Source organism: Leiobunum rupestre, chromosome 1 (assembly GCF_980474605.1).
Source record: "Leiobunum rupestre chromosome 1, qqLeiRupe1.1.hap1, whole genome shotgun sequence".
Lineage (NCBI taxonomy): Eukaryota > Metazoa > Arthropoda > Arachnida > Opiliones > Sclerosomatidae > Leiobunum > Leiobunum rupestre.
This window is the reverse complement of record NC_143384.1, coordinates 18,337,142-18,355,050: the sequence shown is the minus strand read 5'-3', so window position 1 is coordinate 18,355,050 and position 17,909 is coordinate 18,337,142. Positions and strand designations below refer to the sequence as shown.

At 34.5% G+C, this 17,909-nt stretch overlaps 4 protein-coding genes across 8 annotated transcripts; 2 read left to right on the top strand and 2 right to left on the bottom strand.

Moving 5' to 3' along the window:
• Positions 1–493: 493 nt before the first annotated feature.
• Positions 494–4,143, bottom strand: asun (integrator complex subunit 13 asun). Of its 2 annotated transcripts, XM_090176324.1 has the most exons (14): positions 3,745–4,143; positions 3,606–3,680; positions 3,367–3,546; positions 3,263–3,299; positions 3,112–3,173; positions 2,738–3,053; positions 2,586–2,675; positions 1,788–1,966; positions 1,644–1,728; positions 1,507–1,583; positions 1,298–1,452; positions 1,043–1,240; positions 743–973; positions 494–617 (listed from the first exon to the last, which is right to left on the bottom strand). In XM_090176324.1, exons 1-14 carry the CDS (start codon positions 3,964–3,966, stop codon positions 599–601), a joined length of 1,926 nt encoding a protein of 641 aa, XP_090032450.1. In that variant the 5' UTR covers positions 3,967–4,143; the 3' UTR covers positions 494–598. The 2 variants fall into 2 exon arrangements, with proteins under 2 accessions (XP_090032450.1, XP_090032447.1); XM_090176321.1 differs by having other exon boundaries at positions 3,112–3,202; positions 3,263–3,546; positions 3,745–4,142.
• Positions 4,115–6,994, top strand: ScsbetaG (Succinyl-coenzyme A synthetase beta subunit, GDP-forming). The gene is made up of 11 exons (XM_090176336.1): positions 4,115–4,216; positions 4,304–4,389; positions 4,472–4,619; positions 4,693–4,792; positions 4,854–4,944; positions 5,008–5,160; positions 5,228–5,314; positions 5,378–5,474; positions 5,537–5,841; positions 6,404–6,524; positions 6,592–6,994. Exons 2-11 carry the CDS (start codon positions 4,330–4,332, stop codon positions 6,699–6,701), a joined length of 1,272 nt encoding a protein of 423 aa, XP_090032462.1. The 5' UTR covers positions 4,115–4,216; positions 4,304–4,329; the 3' UTR covers positions 6,702–6,994.
• A 46-nt stretch (positions 6,995–7,040) lies between these two features.
• LOC149961242 (hepatocyte growth factor receptor-like) lies at positions 7,041–15,242 on the bottom strand. Of its 4 annotated transcripts, none has more exons than XR_016481079.1 (19): positions 14,785–15,242; positions 12,960–14,136; positions 12,718–12,900; positions 12,535–12,657; positions 12,147–12,460; positions 11,946–12,075; positions 11,744–11,880; positions 11,487–11,681; positions 11,307–11,418; positions 10,968–11,246; positions 10,458–10,622; positions 10,160–10,388; positions 9,867–10,094; positions 9,659–9,742; positions 9,407–9,591; positions 9,065–9,337; positions 8,516–8,652; positions 8,190–8,452; positions 7,041–8,129 (listed from the first exon to the last, which is right to left on the bottom strand). XR_016481079.1 is itself a non-coding variant. In XM_090176207.1 (18 exons), the coding sequence occupies exons 2-18, from the start codon at positions 14,073–14,075 to the stop codon at positions 8,245–8,247; spliced, it is 4,098 nt and encodes a 1,365-aa protein (XP_090032333.1). In that variant the 5' UTR covers positions 14,076–14,136; positions 14,785–15,242; the 3' UTR covers positions 7,041–8,244. The 4 variants fall into 4 exon arrangements, 2 of the variants coding, with proteins under 2 accessions (XP_090032333.1, XP_090032342.1); XR_016481080.1 differs by having other exon boundaries at positions 7,041–8,094; XM_090176207.1 differs by having other exon boundaries at positions 7,041–8,452.
• A 35-nt stretch (positions 15,243–15,277) lies between these two features.
• LOC149961241 (armadillo repeat-containing X-linked protein 1-like) lies at positions 15,278–17,595 on the top strand. Its single transcript, XM_090176331.1, has 5 exons — positions 15,278–15,553; positions 15,749–16,365; positions 16,429–16,563; positions 16,620–16,868; positions 16,931–17,595. Exons 1-5 carry the CDS (start codon positions 15,418–15,420, stop codon positions 17,219–17,221), a joined length of 1,428 nt encoding a protein of 475 aa, XP_090032457.1. The 5' UTR covers positions 15,278–15,417; the 3' UTR covers positions 17,222–17,595.
• Positions 17,596–17,909: the final 314 nt, after the last annotated feature.

Genomic DNA, 17,909 nt, shown 5'->3' with positions numbered 1-17,909 from the left:
ACATCAAACCCTATGTCCGGAGCAATGACGAAAATCACCTCGGTACTTGAAACTGCAAACAAAATCTACGACTTTCCTCAAGTAAATGTAACAAATGATACTTTATCAACAGCAGAAACTTTAAAACCAGTGATAGTATATAACCCTGATAAACATGTCCATGTTTCCGTACTTATCGTAACTGTTTCAGTGCTTATAGTATTATTCATCTCAATAGTAATATTTTACATTTGGTACTGTAAACCATGCAAAACAAGAATGGTAGATCAAGTTACAGCAATTTCACCTGGTACTAGAACCCAATTATTTGTTTTGAGAAACAAACAACCAATTTTTCTGCCAAATGACAGAGTCCCGCCCAATGAAAATATTGTCTGTCGTATAAACGGATTTACAAACGAAGGGCTTGATTTTGAAGAAATGGATTCTAGATTGTAATTAATTCTAATATTTTTATATTCTGGTATAATGTGAATTGAACTGAACCAAAAAATTACATTATTAAAAAGTTTATTTTGATATTCTAGACATACCAGAAAATATTTTATGTAAAACTATATTTACATTAAAGTTTATTAGATATTTTTATATAAAAACATCACGATTGATTTTCTGCCCTAAAAGTAATAAAATAAACTTAATTAACAGGCTTTGCAACATGAAAACCACACGGACTTGCAAAGACATTTCAAATTACGCACTACTCTGCACATTAATTTAAAAAAAAATCTCAAATACTTACGCTTCAGCCAATAATGAAGCATAGAGTACAGCTGGTTTATTAGTCCCATTTGCTCTACCGGCAAATTCTTTATGATATTTTGAATGTTCCGCATTGATACGCTCAGTCCATATAGACAGGACGGAACGGGGCCCAACGCTGCTTGAACTTTTTCCGTTATCCAAAACGGCATGCAGTTTCTTAATTGGTGGGGGCAAACTCAAATTGTCATCTTTGCTATCCATTTTATCGCTGCCATAATGATTGGAGATAAAATTATCATTTAGGTAAAACAAAAAATTCTGAGAATATTATGATTACAATTCTTTTTTGATAAAAGAAGTATCAATTTCTTCTTTTATCTTTTCTTTGCTCAAATTTGTTGCCTCTGCATCGTTGCTCGTTCCTGGTTTACGACATTCAAGAAGGCAGTCTAAAATCTGACGATGTTCGACTGTTGTACAGTGAACTCTAATAAACGTCTCCAGTTCATTCCACATCATCCGATACTGTTCTTCCCTGTTTAAAATATTTTTAAATGGTTCAATTAACTATGTAATTTTGAACTACAACTACCTTTTGGGACCCTTTCCACGAGTTCCAACTGAAGGCGCAGGAAGCGGAGTCCCTTTACTTTCCATGCCTATCAACTGATAGATGACTTTATTTCCTTCCAATACTTCATCTGGCGTAAGAATCTCTTTCATAACCAAATTCAGAAGAGGAACAAGCTGTAATGTTACATTTTTCATTAAAAAGAAATTTTAAACTTTATTTAAACATACAGTAGCCATATTAAATATCGTAGTTTGACTAATAACAACGGGCCAATATTGAGTTAAACGTTCCAAGTTGTTTTTGGCTGAAAATAAACCCTTCAATTAGACTACAAATTGCGCTAAAACATTGAATCAATTATCACCTTTTTCAACAGGAGGAACAGGGTTATCGGTAATTGGGCCTCGTAATGGAAGAAGCCTATTTTCTTTCATAAATTCACCAAAATCCTGAAATGTATGAAAGTTAATATCAAATTATATTTCAAACCATCAGAAATTGATTTTACATTAATACGATAATCTGTAACTCTTCCGCCACAGCCTTCACTGATAGACGGTGGATCTTCTAAAGTTGATCTAGCAGTTCCTAATGTGTGAATTAATAATTCTCCTCCATGTGATGCTAGCATGTGTGATAAGACTTTCGAACCCGATTTTCGGGGCATTTCCAACATCACAGCTCTTCCTAAGATTGTAATTTCATTGAATACTTAATAAAAACTAGAGGTGTGCGAGTACTCTTTTTATGGTTTCGAGTCGAGTCTCGAGTCCAATTCCCGAGTACTCGTTCGAGTCCTTAAGAATTAATTAGAGTCAGTTCGAGTCTTAATTTTCAGGTCAAGCCCAGAAGACTATTGTAAAAAACTAAAGCCGCGTCACCAGCACAAAGGAAAGTCCTCTCTTCATTACAGAGTGCAGAAATCAAAGCTAAAATTGGAGAAGATGCCAGCTTGGTGAGTCACGCGATCTCCATTAAACCAACCATAAAAAATAAAAACAACTACAATAGCTCAATTACAGGATATCACCTGGTGATGAGCCGTTTAATGCAACTACACATTAAAAAGATGAGAGAAAAAAAAACGAACTTAGGGCTACGCAAGACTCGTCAAAAAATAAAGAACTTGGTGGAATATTTATTAACTCAGTCCACTTCGAGTAATGTTTAAGCCTTGGCAAAGGACTCAGTTACTCGTATGAGTAATATATTAAGACGTCCCGAGTCCAAATTCAAGTTCGAGTACTCAGACTCGAGACGAGTACTCGCACAGGCCTAATAAAAACAGATTTTTTATAAATTTTACCACTAAGAAGGAAATTTGTCAGACATGATGAGGGTCTACTATTTACATCAACAGGTGTTACTCTGAAAGCTCCAGTACAAAAATGCAATTCTGTAAATAATAATTAAAATTAGTTTTCTTTTCTTCAAATTTAGATAGAAAGTCAATCTCACCAACTGCATTTGACCTAGGTGTGCACCACTTTAAGGTCATAGTTTCGTAAGTTTGTCCTTCTTTAACCATTGTAACTCTAACACCTTCGGAGCTTAGAAAACCAGTTTTTTGGAGTTCTATATGAGCACTAGCAGCGTGTAATATTTCAACGTCGTAATTTGCGGATGAACTTGCATTCTGCTCTTCCTTCATTGGAATTCCAGTCACCGTTGTTGAAGCTAAGCCATAATGGTGTAAAACTAAATAACCGAGTTTAGCTGCAACGTGACGGCCAGATTTGACAGCGTGAATTTCACTGGATGCAATTGGAGTCAGCTAAATAAGATAACGCTATCAGTAACAATTTGGAAATATAATAAAACGTTAAATGCACCTCTCGTCTGGGAATTTGAGTTATCATACTATCTTCAGTCACTAGATGAGTATGAACCAAGACTAATTCACAAGAATGAATTGGAATTAAGCTAAATTAGACATGTACATGATTATTTGAAATAACTATGATTTTTCTTCTCAGGAATTACTTATCAGAGCTGGCTGCAACCTTGTTATGTTGATTAACTGCATTGACGAAGCATTCTTCTAATGAACGAGCATGGGTGTCATTTTTTAAATACGTTATACATACTACTCGACCCCGGTTCAAAACTTTCCCCGCATTCTCAGTCAGTGATGTTCTCTTTTCATGTTGAATTTCACTGCATTGGCACAGTGCTTCTACAGCAGCAGAGAGACCATGAACGATATTGGTGTCCTTGGCTCTCAAATTTTCTTGTGGAGGACCTATTTGAGCAAGTCTGTTCATAAGCTGGAAAAACATAGATGGTCAAAACTTTTACACTGAAGTGGTCACTTTATTTTTCTCACCAAATTGAGATTCTGTTCACTCTGAGACCATGAATTTAGAAATTGAGCACTCGTGTCACTGACTACAAAACGAATCTGAAATTGATACTTGGTGAAAAAGCTTTCCTTAATAAGTGTAATATTAAAAAAAAGTTCGTACAAGTTTCCCGGCAGGAAACAGATCCCAGACTATTCGGCAATATTCGATAGCTGCTTCGACACTACAAGTCCACATAGATTTCGCCACGGGAGCCAACGGAATTATACCGGGTTGACGCGTTTTAACAAATATGTCAAATTCAACTGATTGTTTACATGACTGTGAAAAAGGATAGCCATGATCCAGCACGAAGACTGTCTTATGGCTGGTAGGATGCGTCATTTTGTACTAACAGTCCTAATTATTCGCATAAAGTTGAAAACCCATCCAACCCCAAAAATAGAAAAAGAGAATAACTGGAATAGTTAAAGGAATTAAACATAAATAATAAGCAAAACTTTCTTCTAGAGGAGTCTCAAAAAAAGACATGCTAAAGTAATAGCAGACGATGCAAAAAAATTCCTCATTTTCATTGGTTGAAAATGAGTGGTCGATAGATGTCAGTAGCTGCTAAGGAGAAAATCAAAATTATGTAGGTATTTATTATTTAATCGTAAAAAGTTTTAAATATGATAATTTAACGAAATTTTAATGCATAAAATATATATTTTCATTAAAGTTTGTATAAAATAACAATTTTTAATCATGGCAAACCTATGTCGTCGCGGTTTCCGTTTGGCAAATGGTCGAATTACACAATCACAGGTGCGGGCCTTGGGTCATTGCCGTATTTTTCACTCCCCCCCCCCTCGCTCCTCTCTCTAACTTTATTTACATTTATTTTTAGATTTTTCCCATTATCCAAATTCCTGTACGTTTTTTAAACCTTCAAGAATATCAGAGCAAACAACTCATGTCTGAAAATGGGATTTTCGTGCAAAAGTTCAAAGTGGCAGAGACACTAGCTGAAGCAAATGAAATTTCAAAAACACTTGGTAGCCCCATTAAGAACCAAAGATAACACACTTAAAGCATATTCATATATCTTGTATGATATGTCTCTTGCAGATGTTTCTGAATTTGTTATAAAAGCTCAAATTTTGGCGGGGGGACGGGGTAAAGGGACTTTTTCAAGTGGCCTTAAAGGCGGAGTTAAACTAACTAAAGAGTAAATCAATCCAAAAATTCCGTCAAATTGTGCGAATATTAATTTATTTTTCTAAATTCAGTCCTAATGAAGTAACTCCAATTGTTAAACAAATGCTGGGTCATAAATTAGTCACAAAACAAACGCCCAAGGAAGGGGTTCTTGTTAAAAAGGTTAAAATTATGCCAAAATATTGAAATTAGAACAATAAGAACTAACTAGTTTGATATTTTAAGGTTATGATTGCTGAAGCATTAGACATTGCGAGAGAAACTTACTTAGCCATTTTAATGGATAGAGTGAGTGGTGGTCCAGTAGTAATAGCTAGTCCAGCAGGAGGCGTTGATATTGAAGAAGTTGCAGAAAAATCACCTAACCTCATTTTTAAGGTCTCAATTTTTTCATTTTATTTTAGCTAACCAGATATTGAAAATTAATTAATTTCAAAATATTTAGGAACCAATTGACATAATGTATGGGTTAAATAATGAAACGGCCACCAAAATAGCCAAAAATCTGCAGTTTAACACTAATCTAAAAGAAGTGAGCTAAATTAACTTCAAATTTGCATGCAACTAAATTAATCTAAATAAATTCATATTTAAGGCTGCAGATCAAATACAAAAGCTTTACAATTTGTTCCTAAAAGTAGATGCTACCCAAGTAGAAATAAATCCATTTGGTGAAACCAAAGAAGGAAAAGGTCAAAAAAGAATGTTAGACAAGTCCAAGAGCTAAAATTAATCTTGTACAATATCATCACAGTAATTTGCTTCGATGCCAAAATTAACTTTGACGATAATGCCCAATTCCGACAACAAGAAATTTTTGACCTGGATGACGGTTCCGAGAGTGATCCACGCGAAGTAGAAGCGGCTAAATATCACTTAAACTATATCAGCATGGATGGAAACATTGCCTGCTTAGTTAATGGAGCAGGCTTAGCAATGGCAACCATGGATATCATTCAACTATATGGTGGTTCTCCCGCTAACTTCTTAGATGTGGGAGGGCAAGTTAAAGAAGAGCAAGTTACCCAAGCATTTAAATTGCTTACATCGGATAGCAAAGTAAATTCTTAATTTGTGGGATCAGGAAATTATATATGTATACCCTTGGAATGTCTAGTGTTCCATTACCTGTCACTGCGAATGTGGGGTGGCGGAGTGGTTAGCACTTTTGCCTCACATCAAGAGGAGCCAGGTTCGATCCCAGCTTGTGGCACTGGGTGAAAATTCTTAACAACTCCTTCTGCATTGAGTTTGCAAGTTCTCTCCCCACTGGTTTAAGGGTTTTTCCTCCGACCTCTTCGGTTTCCCCTTCCATAAAAACTTGTTGAGGTTAACAGTAATAGTTAGTGTAGGGAGCTATTGGCCTCCTACAGCCACCTGAATTAAAGGCAATAAAGGTCGCTTGATGACTTAGGCTTAAGGTGGTGCCTTGGGTATTAGCCTAGCTGATTTATTTATAAATGAACTGGCAGAATGGGCCAGCTTAAATTACGTTGAATGTAAGACTTAACATATATTTTCAAATTCATTGGCTGTTTCTATTTGACTCATGTTCCTTGACATTCCAATTTTATACATAATTCCTTGTGGAATAAAGTTGAAATATTTATTGTACCTTAAGGTTAAAGCTGTTCTTGTGAATATTTTTGGAGGTATCGTGAACTGTGCTACAGTTGCCAAAGGAATTACAAACGCTTGCCGTAACATTAATTTAACACTTCCTTTAGTTGTTAGACTTGAAGGTAAAAATCTTAAATTTCACTTTAAATTAATAGTTGTTTATAGATAGATCTGAAACATTAATTTCAGGTACAAATGTTGAGGAAGCCAAGAAAATACTGTCCGAGAGTGGTTTACCAATCCTAACCGCAAATAATCTAGATGAAGCTGCAAGAAAAGCTGTTGACAGCTTGAAATAGGTTCAATGACGAAAACCAAAAAAAAGCATAATCATTTTTTCCTAAATGTTGGTTATTTTTGAATTGAAGTGCCATAATTAAAGGCTGGTTAATTGGAGGTAAATCAAATTTCATTAAATGAACTGTTACTAAAAGAGCAAGAGCTATATTTTTTGTTACTGTAGTTTTTAAAATATAAAGGAATGGGTTTTATAAAAGTTTTTACGATTTTGAGAAGTGTTAGCCTTTTGTGCCCATTGTAAATCTACTTTACAGGGATATTTGTTGAGGAAAAAAATTGTTTTGTACTTAAACTCGTAAATTGTTAAATTGTAATTTTTTCAAATAAAGTATAGAAAATTTTGATAAGTTTTCTTAATTTATTAAACAATAAACATAAATTAAGCTCTTTAAAATTTGATACCCTTTTATATATTTTTTGTGATATGGAATGTTTGAAATGCACACTTTTTTAAGTAAAAATGTGAGAAAAATCAGTTCAACTGATTCATTTTGCATTATAAACTGCACCCTTATAAAGCTAATTATGTACATGCATATAAATATTTAAATACATCCAAGAGAAAAAATATAACAAATACTATACATTGAGTAGAATTTGAAATAAAAAAATTAATGTAAAAAGTTTGTACAGAAGAAAAATATTTTTCTACTGGGTAAAGTTATTTGTGACTCCGCATGATGTTTATGTTAAAAACTGTGACCCATTCTATTCTCAATTCCATTAACAATAATATATTTTATAACTATATTGAAAACTATTTCACAGACATAAAAAGATAGACAAATAAAATAAAAATTGTCTCTTAAAATTGCAGGCAAATTATTTTTTCCACAGACAACGAAACAGGGTTGCCACACGTCAGGGAATTCAGTTTAATCTTGACACTTTTTTCAGATAATTTTACTGTAGATCTATGGCAAATTCTGCTATTAATATTTAGATCCTTGAAAGGTTTTTAAACGTTGAAATAACTTTTGTACTGAAATATAAGTTGATTTAATTTATTAACTTCTGATAAATATAAAAGTTAAGAACTGTAATGTTGACAGGGAATTTGAATTTGATGATATTGTGGCAACCCTCATGAAATTTAAAAGAAACCGACTACCTATTCTAAATTTGTTTTAATATAAAAATGTCGTACCTATATAACTACTTTCGAGCCTTCATTTAAATGAAGTTATAAAAAAGCTATAAATTTGATCTATCGGTACATAAGTTTATGCTGGGAAAGTCTAAATCAGTTTTACGAGCATGATTACAAATCTTTTAAAATAATGTTAAACAAATTATAACATGATTGTGAATGTTTAACTAGTCATAAAAGTAATTTGGCATTAAAAATATGAGATCTACTCTTAGTCAGTCAGCCATATTTTGGAGTGAAAACTACAAAATATCAGGTTTGATATCATTTCAGACACCTTTAAAAAATAGAAATAAAAGCCTATCGATGTTGCAAAATTGCGTAAAAAGTCACTTACAAGTTTCAAGTTGTAAAGTGATTTTTTTGTTTCCAAATAGCCCGTTGGAAATACTTCACGTTTCTTCTTCCACATTTGCATTGGCATAACGTGCATTAGGGTCATCAACTGGATAATTAATATAGGTGACCTTGGTCCCGACTCTTTGATGTTTACTCTTAGCTTCCATTTTCTTGATTATCTTTTTAATATCCTCAGCTAAGTCACCAAATGAGGGCCGAATTTTGGGATCTTCAGTCCAGCAATGACACATCAACTCATATCTGAAATCGTAATAGTTCATTAAAGGAGACGATAATAAACCGATAATTAGTTATAGAACTTACAGCATATCTGGACAAAAGGAAGGCTGTGGCATACGTCTGCCAGTTTTAACATACTGCAAAATCTCCCAGTTACCAACTTCAGGGTAAGGGGTTACTCCTCTGGTTAAAAGTTCCCATAGAACAACGCCAAAGGCCCACTGTTACAAAGGAGATGGTTATCAAATACCAAATATTTTATCAAACAGAGATAGGCAAAAACCAAATTTTCCGAGTTTGTTTAAAATTTAGTTCAAGAGTGGAGCTCGTGCTCTTCTCTTTTTTAGACTGAGAGTGGAGCTCACGCTCGCCCTTTTTTTTAGCCCGAGAGTGAAGCTCACACTCGCTCTTGTTTTCCTGCGGGAGTGGAACTCTTGCTCGCACTCTTCTCTTTTTTGGCCCGAGAGTGGGCTCTTCTCTTTTTTGCTAGAGAGTGTAGCTCACGCTAAAAAATAACTCTCGCACTCTTTGGAGCTCAGAGCATGCCCATCTCTGTTATCAAATAGCTTATAAAAAAATGGTTCAATACCAAATAACTTAATTATGGCAAATAGGTTTGATAAACCAACTTACCACATCAGATTTGGTGCTATATGTCCCCTTTTCCAAACTTTCTGGTGCCATCCACTTAACAGGCAACTTTGATTTCTTGTTATCACTGCTGTAATAATCTCGTTCATAGATATCTCTTGATAGGCCAAAATCAGCTACTTTAACCACCATATCTTCATCTAACATGCAATTCCTGGCGGCTAAATCACGATGTAGAAACTTAAGATCAGAGAGATATTTCATTCCTTCGGCAATGTGTATTCCATATGTCAACAAGTCTTTTACAGTAGGATACTACACCACAGGGAAAAGAAACCAATCATTTCAATAAACAATAAAAATAAATAAGTTTGAAAAACCTACATTATTTTCATTTCTAATGTAAGATAGCAGATCTCCATTGGCCATGTATGGTATAATTACCATCGGAAAACCATCTTCATCAATGGAAACCCCAATGAGAGTCAAAACATGATGGTGATGAAAGTCTTTCATCATCAGACCTTCTTGTAAAAATTGTTCGCAGTCTTCTGCATCTCTATAGCGCACTAAATGTCAAAAATTTTGTTATTTAAAGATAAATTAATACCCACTAGCTAATTAAAACAGAATTACAATTATTCAAAGTTTTCACAGCTACATCTCTACTTTCTTTTTCTGGAAATGTCAAATCTCCACGATAAACTCTTCCAAAGTGACCTAAAATTTATATAAAATCAACATAATAAAATTGGGGTTCATATAAAATACGAAAAACTGATTTCCCTGATAATTCCAGGAATTCTAGTTTTTGAAAAACCAGAAGAGTAGGTAAATAGTATACCTTGACCAATGATTTCCCGTACAGTCAAGTAATTCCTGGGATATAAGATGCCATCAGCTTCCAGAAGTCTAACAGTTTCTTCCGGTATTCTTTTATCCCCTAAGCTTCCTCTGGAGCTAGAACTCGCAGCTCCACCGCCACAAGCACCACCACTCGCAGCAACTGAAGGTTGACTTTCACTACTTGGAGTTCCTCCATTTGTAAGATTCCTCGATGCATCTGTGTATTCTTTGAAAATTAAATAATTTTTTTTATTTTAAAAATGAAACTGAAATGAAATTTAAGAAAGTTACCATTGGACCTCCTGGCTTCAGGGTCAGAAACATAGCGAACAGAGTAATCGGGATGATAGGCTTTTTTCCATTTTTTAATAAGGCCAGATTTTACCAAAATCACTAGGATTATGAGTATAAACGCAATGCAACCCACTACAATCCCAATAATGGCTAGAACACCAAGATTTGGTACAGGATCAACAAATTTAATGTAGCCAACTTTAAAGTTAAGATTTCCAGCCGTTATCTAGTCAAACATTGAACGAAACGTTTAAGAAAACAATACAATTTTCAACCTCTGAACCAACTAACTTACCTCCATGGCACGATATGATTGGTTTAGAGCCGAGCTTGGTACGTTAGCACTAGGAATTTTACATTTGAATTTCATGAAGCCAAAGTAGATAATGTTGCACGGAACATTGCCAGTTATGAAGACTTTTATATCATCCTTTGTATGAGCTAAGTTCAAATTCACACCCTAAAACATATTACAAATAACATTAAATTGAAACCCCTCAACTTGATGAAACAAACACTATAAGGTGGTTTCTTTTCGCTTGTTCCGGGATTTTGGAGTAAGGTAAGAAGAGTAAGGCTAGGACGTCATTTTACTCCGATTCTGTGGCAGCGTAGTTTATATTGGAGTAAAAAAGTTCTTCCAAAATGGCTTTAAGTCCGAGAACAGGCGAAAAGAAACCACCTATAGACACACGCTAACAACAAATTCCTTTACCATATTTAAAGCTCCTTAAAACTTAGCGTGAAAATATTAAATATTCTAAAAATTACAAGACTTTTTTAAGAAAATAAAAGTCAATCTCACCTTAACAACAATAACTGGATCATCAATTGGGACATTGTAAGTGTTATTGTTCGAGTCGAAAGGAAAGTACAAAGGGTTTGGGTAATAGAGCAGAGTGGAAATGTTAGGGTGGGTATGGGTGAAATTACGAAGGTCCCTAATGCCATCCATAATGAAATAAATCAATCCTTCTATGGGGACTTGGGCAGATGGCTTACGTCCAGATACTTCGCTGAGCGACGGTGTTGGGCATATCATCGTTTTGCCCTTTTGATGACGAATATCCAGGTGAGAACATGTCTAATGAAAAATTTTACAAATATAATATCTGTGAAGAAAATTTTTTCCTATTTAGTTTACTTTGATAATTTCAGATTTCTCCCAACTTCTAACATCCACGAATCTAACAGCGAGTTTTGGATTTATAACACTGTCCAAATTATCTCCAATCACTCTTAGCATAGTTCCACCACTTAAAATCGACAAAACATTGTTAAAAAACTTAACTAATTACAATTTTAAAACAACTGAAAAACTCACCTTGAGATAGTAGTTCGTGGAATAATATTGTAGATTTTGGGATCAGACATGTAAGTAAATGAACCATTATATTTCAAGTCTTGAGGTTTCTCCAACGAATGACCATCTATGGAGAACTTCGCAGATCCCAGCATTTTTCCCCGATTATTACTTAATATAGGTATTGTTGTGCAGTTGATGGTTGTAGATGAAATTCTAAAAAATATAAATGAATAAAGAGAAAGCTAATCGAAAGAAATTTAAATTGCATTCCTTACTCGTAAATTATACATGACATTCCAACTAAGACTAGTTCTCGCTTGGATCCAATATCTAAATTTTCACCGAAAATTGTGATATTTGTGCCACCAGCGAATGGTCCAAAACTGGGCATAATTCCAAAGAAGCGAGGAATCTTCAGAAAAGTTAAGAAAATAGTTAATATCCATGTAAAATCTAATGAATATCTCCAAAATATACCAAAAATGAGAAAAATTCTCCGAAAATTGCGGTGCCAATTCTGTCATAATTAGTTTCGCCCATAAAATGAACTTCAACTCTAACTGTTCCTGCATGTTCTTCCCCTTGTTGCGAAGTGTTGCATTGAATCCTAAACAAAAGTAAATAAAAAAATAAATTATAAATTAAACAATTAACTGGAGCAGTGTTATAAAAACCTACTTTTTGTTTTCCCAGCTCAATATATGACAGACCTCATTTCCGATTGTGACTTTCAATGTATTTTCAGGACTGGTATAACTGTCTCCAAAGTTATCACCGATAATTGTAACCTTCGTATTGCCATAAATTGACCCATTTAAAGGAGAAATACTGTGAATGTATGGAGGGCATGTTGTGGTATTAAAACTGTAGGCACACTCCATTTTGTTAGCGCAATGTCCATTACACCAACCACACTCGAGTGGATCGTTGGATGCAAGACAAGAATGGCATGTTTCGTATAAAGAACATGAACCAATTGGGAATTTCACAACCTAAAAATTAACAAATAAAGAGACCACATTATTATAAGATTTTCTATGAAAGTTGAATATAATGATATATTCACCTTATTTCCTGAAAGTAAATAAAGATTTTGATGGCTATCATCAACAGCGTAACTTGGTTCAATTAAGCCATCGGATATTTTTATGTCATAAAATATTGGCGGTTCATTAAGTCTAAGATTAAGCTGGAAACCAAAAACCAACATAAACCATGAGAATTTATAAACTCTAAAAATCAAACCTACTTTTACAACATGACCATCATCAGTTCCAAAAAAGGCAACAGGATATACATGTTGCACTGTTATAAAGAGGGAAGTGACGATGCTGGGGAATGATCCTACTTTTAAGCTACCCATGATGATATCCCGTCCCTCAATGAAAAAATTTGTCTCCGGAAAGCAAAGAGCCACAGTTATGTTGAAATCCTGTACAAATCTTATGTTACAAACAAATCTGATGATATGAAAAAGACCTTAATATTTACATCTTTACGACTGCATTTCTTTCCAATGCCAGCAATTTTATCAATTAGATGAGTACGGGGTTCCCCTTTATAGCAGTCCTCCACTTCCTTCTTGAACTTATTTTCAATGGTGGCCATATTAAACTGGCACATGACAGTACCAAAAGACTTTTCAGGTTCGTTGCCTTGACGACTTTTCACAAAAGTTGCATAAAGAATGCCATCATCATCGTCACTTGGGGGACTTTTCTCAGCTTCCGGGACTTTAAACAAGAAAGCTGCGGACACCATATTGTAATCATCTTCCGACCTCTGACATTTTAGAGGTACTTCCATGTAAGATTTGAAAGTTAAATCTTCTTGGCACACTCGAGCAATGCGGGTTTCATATTGATCAGATCCAAATGTGACTAACTGATACGATATGAAGTAGCTGTAGCCTTTATAACTGAACCCATAAACATTGTATACATTATATCGCAATTTAAAATTATCATCGTGAAAATCAACGGCAGATATTGATGTGTCATGAAAATACGAATAGGCAAATGTGGGCAAGCGATTGACCTTTGAAATCACACGTCTGCTTACGTAATACGGTGTTAGGTTCAGATCTCTTTTATCATAGGACCAGGCACTATATAACTGTTTACCATCTTTGCCACTAAAAAAGGCTGCAACGGTATCAAGTCCACCAACGTAACTGGCTTTATCGGATATATTTCCCACAACAATTGGTTTATCAAGCTTATTGGCTGATCTTATTGTACATATTCCTTGCAAGGCACTCCCACACATAAAAATGAACTTTGTATACAGCAAAAGAACACTAACATGATTATCAGTATCAACTCTTTCATATTCACAAGACTCCGGTTCCGGTAAACATCTTGGATTATCTTTAACAGGTCCAATTGCATCCCTCTGAAGTAAAGTTAAATTTGAATCTAAACTAAAAAGCACATTTTTTCCTCCAACAATGACTGAATCATTAAAGTAGATCACTTTAGTTAACAATGTTGTATCATCACTTTTGTAAAAGTTTACATTAGGACTAGCCGCTGTCACAGTGTAACAGAAGAGAATAAGTAAATGCAAAGAATCCAGGCATAATTTTGAGATAATTGTTCTATACATTGTAAATAACCGACTTGTAAATCAGACAATTTCATAACGGTTTCACTTCATCATTTAAAACCTAAAAGAAAAAATAAAGATGTGTCACATTTCTAAATGGAAGTTATCATTAACTCCTAAATAACGGTTAATTAGGCTAGGCAACTTGTAATTGCACTGAAAAAAAAACCACTTTCTTATCTAAAAAAGCCTGCTTTAGCGGAAAATGTTGCTTCCTGTGGAAGTTCTTTATTTCATTATTCCGTGCGACAAAAGGGAAGTTGAATGACTTAATTATATCTAAGGAAATAAGGCTGGGCCGCTGAAAGTAAGGACCACAAGTTTTGTTTTTAAATTCAGAAAAGAGCTTTAGTCACACTACCCTTTTTGTTTATGACTGACAACCAAAAAAATAATGAGGGTGCCTAGGCAAAAATATTTGTAAAAAATAGTGCCTTTGACATCTTATTTTCATAAAACTCTTGTGGTTAATTTCAAGTTTTAAGTACTGGTGGAGTATTAGAGTTGCGTAACTCTTTCATACCTAATCACAATGACCTGATTAGTAATTTAGTTCATATTTTTTTTCTACGTATTTAGGTAGCTGTATTAGAACAAACTAACGTTATCATTTAAATTAACGTTTAACTATTTTGATTAAAATTGAGTTTCAGAAAATCTAATGGTTTACTTTCAAACTATTAAAAAATGTCAATAAAAACATAATTACCAGTATAAAAAATTATTAAATTAAGTAAATAGCTCATTGATTAAAATAATAATTAAAACTCATTTAAAAACTTAAGAAATTTCGTTAAAAAGCCTCAATCCGGATAAACTGCCCACTTGTCGGAGAGTGGCACGATTTTCTAGTACGGCGAATTTACTCAAGTCGTTAACCTCTAAAAAGATATTTCCATTCATCTATTCTTTTTTACCTTAAAAATTCTAAGAATTTGCTACGAATTATTATAAAATTACACGGAGAATCGACAAATTTTGAGGTATTTCGAATGCCGGTAAATATGCACCCTTCAAGGTCACGTGACCATTTTATGACTCATGTGATTGATCTTCGTGCAATCGAGGCGCTGACGGACCCCCGACGGTAAATTACCACAGATATTGCCGGCAAGGATAACTTGGAAAAACGCCGCTAATGATGCCTTAAAGAAATCTTTTATGGCGCACCTTGGTCGTTTTTTTCACTAATGATCTAGTCTTATGACTAATCGAGGAAACAGCTAAAGTTAAGCGGAAATGCCTTGCGGTAATAAATATGCAAATGAAGGCACCCGCTGGGATCGGTATGGTTGAATAGGCCAAGGAGCATTTTATTTTAGTGAAAAGTTGGCCAAAAAACATGGCCGCCGAGGGCGAAACCGGCCCTCACGAACTCCGAAAAATCGCCTATTGCTCTGCTATTTTCGCTGGCTTCGCTTATGTTGGCTACACAACTTTAAAAAACGCATTTTGCAAAAGAGTTTTTCCAAATCAATGTAAAGTTTAATTACGTTCGTTTTTATAAATTTATTTTTTTAGATTAGGCCTATTTTTAGGGAGGGGGTCACCTTTTTCTGGGAGTAGGGGGGGTTGATATTTGTTTACAAACAAACGAAATTTTACATCATTTATTATTTTTAAATATTTCATGTTCAAGCGAGTACAAAACAATTAATTATTACAATTTTCAGCTGATAAAGAATCTGATCTTGACGGTGATAAATCTAATCGCTCCTGTCAAACTGATCTAACGCTACCTTGTGGTGTGAACTACAATAAAGTTGCTGATGATCTGGTTGTCAGTCAGTGCAAATCAGTTAAGGATAGAGTTCGAGAACTTAATTTGAGGGCACGAAAATTCAGCGATTCCAGTCCTAGTTATACCCCAACATCGCAGCTATCTTGCAGGAGCTTACAAAATTCTCCGTGGAGTTCACCCCGCATTTTAAGCCCCATTGATTCAGATAATGGTCTTAGTAGATCAGCAGAAAACATTAATTGCTTCTCCACTCCACCTAATTCTCCCAACCCTAGGCGTAAAAGTAGCCTACTTAAATCACCCCCTGAAACCTTAAGTTCTCGAGTATCAAGCACAACAAGTTTAAATAGCATCTCTATAGACTTCCCGCAACCCAGAGAACCAGATGAAAATTTAAAGAAAAGTTTGGCTAGCTTATATAAGAAAGCCAGAACTATGACACCCATCGAAGCTCGTAATTTGGTAGCTCTACTGGGTTGCAGAAATGACGATATTGTTGTTAGAACATTAACAACTGTATCAAATTGCGCTGCATTTTCTGTTAACCAAGTAATAAAGTGTTTAATAACAACTTAATTGGGAGAAATTTCATTAAATGTCCTTTCTTTTGAGGATCTGTTATGTGATGCGGGTTGCCTGCCTATTTTGAGGGACTTTTTGGACTCTCCTACACTGGCAATTCAAGTTGCAGCAACTCAAGCAATTGCTAATTTATCAGCTAATGAAAGGAATCAAGGCTTGCTACAAGTACGTCCAATAACAGTTTTAAGAAAACTTTCAATTAGTAACTTCATTAATTATAGTGCTGCATTTGTCGCCTGACCGAACGAGCAACTTCAAAACAATGTAGCGAGTTATTAAGAGTATCTTCCTTAACGGCGCTGGCAAACTTAGCTCTATTTAATGCAAACCACATGCCCATGAAAGGAGGAATAACGGGATTCCTACAACTGATTGAAACTGGAACTAACACCACCCGATTACAGTCGCTCAAATTACTTGTCAATATATCCTGCAATAGTTCAATGTTACCGTACCTACTTGCGTCAAAAGTAACATTTAACTTCCCTTTTCCATTAACCATATTAACACCTAACCTTAATTGCTTTTGTAGGCTTCATCTCAACTCTACAAATACCTCAGTCTTAAAGGGGACCACGACGTCACTCTAAGGCTTATAACTTTCATTGCTAATGTTGTGATCACTGCAGCCAGACAGAACTTCAAAGCGCGAGACTTACCGGGGGATCAGAAGGCTCCATACCCAGAGACCCTCTATGCCACCATTTTTGGCCACAATGGAAAAGAATTGCTGCGTAAGAAGATGGCCAATTTAGTTCAAAGCACAGACGAAGATATAGTGATTCAAGTTAAAAGGATCCAAACCGCTATGAATCTCAAATGAGTTTCTATAGACCAAGATTGTTTTAAAATAAACAAACATTTTAAATAATTTTTTGCTTTTAAAAAGCAATAAAGAAATGCGTTAAATGTTTTGAGCGAAGTTAAAACTGCTTAAGTGCTGCGAGCTTTTTTGGGTGACATTATTATAATAAAGGAATGTGTTTTTACAAAATATTGAAAATATAAGCTTTGCTTCCATTTTTTGTAAACTGTATTTGTTAATTCCTAAAATGTAAAATTTATCATTGTGAAGCCCTTGGTGTGTGTTCGTGTATGTAAAATGCAGTGCCAAAGGCGCCAAGGCTTAACCACAAACATTTTAAGCCTTGGTAAGAAAAATCGCTAAGCCTTGGCACCTGGGGCTGAAATGTATTTTTAAAATAACCAAAAATCAATTTTTAAATTAAACTTAAATTAGGAGTATAGCTAATATTAAAATATTCCACTACCATTATTAAATATTAAAAAAAAAGGTAACTGGCGTTGAGTAGAATTTTATTGGTGCCTAATAAAATATAATACCGTTAGTCTAATTATTAAAGTTTGGCTGTAACAAACACTACAATTTAATAATGTAAATAATAGTCAGCAAAATATTTTAGTAGGGATTAATAAAGCAGGTGCAATTTATGTAAATTATAATATTTAATTGTCAGAGATGAAACGAAAGATTTGCACTTTTTTTTAAT

Excerpts from the sequence above, each read along its gene's own strand:
- asun (XM_090176321.1), bottom strand. The coding sequence starts at position 3,966 with ATGACGCATCCTACCAGCCATAAGACAGTCTTCGTGCTGGATCATGGC. Across the intron at positions 3,547-3,605 it reads GTGAACAGAATCTCAATTTG|CTTATGAACAGACTTGCTCA; the intron begins GTGAGAAAAATA and ends ATGTTTTTCCAG. Across the intron at positions 1,241-1,297 it reads CGTGGAAAGGGTCCCAAAAG|GGAAGAACAGTATCGGATGA; the intron begins GTAGTTGTAGTT and ends TATTTTAAACAG.
- ScsbetaG (XM_090176336.1), top strand. The coding sequence starts at position 4,330 with ATGGCAAACCTATGTCGTCGCGGTTTCCGTTTGGCAAATGGTCGAATT. Across the intron at positions 4,620-4,692 it reads TGAAATTTCAAAAACACTTG|ATGTTTCTGAATTTGTTATA; the intron begins GTAGCCCCATTA and ends TGTCTCTTGCAG. Across the intron at positions 5,475-5,536 it reads TGAAACCAAAGAAGGAAAAG|TAATTTGCTTCGATGCCAAA; the intron begins GTCAAAAAAGAA and ends ATATCATCACAG.
- LOC149961242 (XM_090176207.1), bottom strand. The coding sequence starts at position 14,075 with ATGTATAGAACAATTATCTCAAAATTATGCCTGGATTCTTTGCATTTA. Across the intron at positions 11,247-11,306 it reads AGAAATCTGAAATTATCAAA|ACATGTTCTCACCTGGATAT; the intron begins GTAAACTAAATA and ends ATTTTTCATTAG. Across the intron at positions 9,338-9,406 it reads ACATTAGAAATGAAAATAAT|TATCCTACTGTAAAAGACTT; the intron begins GTAGGTTTTTCA and ends CCTGTGGTGTAG.
- LOC149961241 (XM_090176331.1), top strand. The coding sequence starts at position 15,418 with ATGGCCGCCGAGGGCGAAACCGGCCCTCACGAACTCCGAAAAATCGCC. Across the intron at positions 16,366-16,428 it reads CTGCATTTTCTGTTAACCAA|GATCTGTTATGTGATGCGGG; the intron begins GTAATAAAGTGT and ends CTTTCTTTTGAG. Across the intron at positions 16,564-16,619 it reads GGAATCAAGGCTTGCTACAA|TGCTGCATTTGTCGCCTGAC; the intron begins GTACGTCCAATA and ends CATTAATTATAG.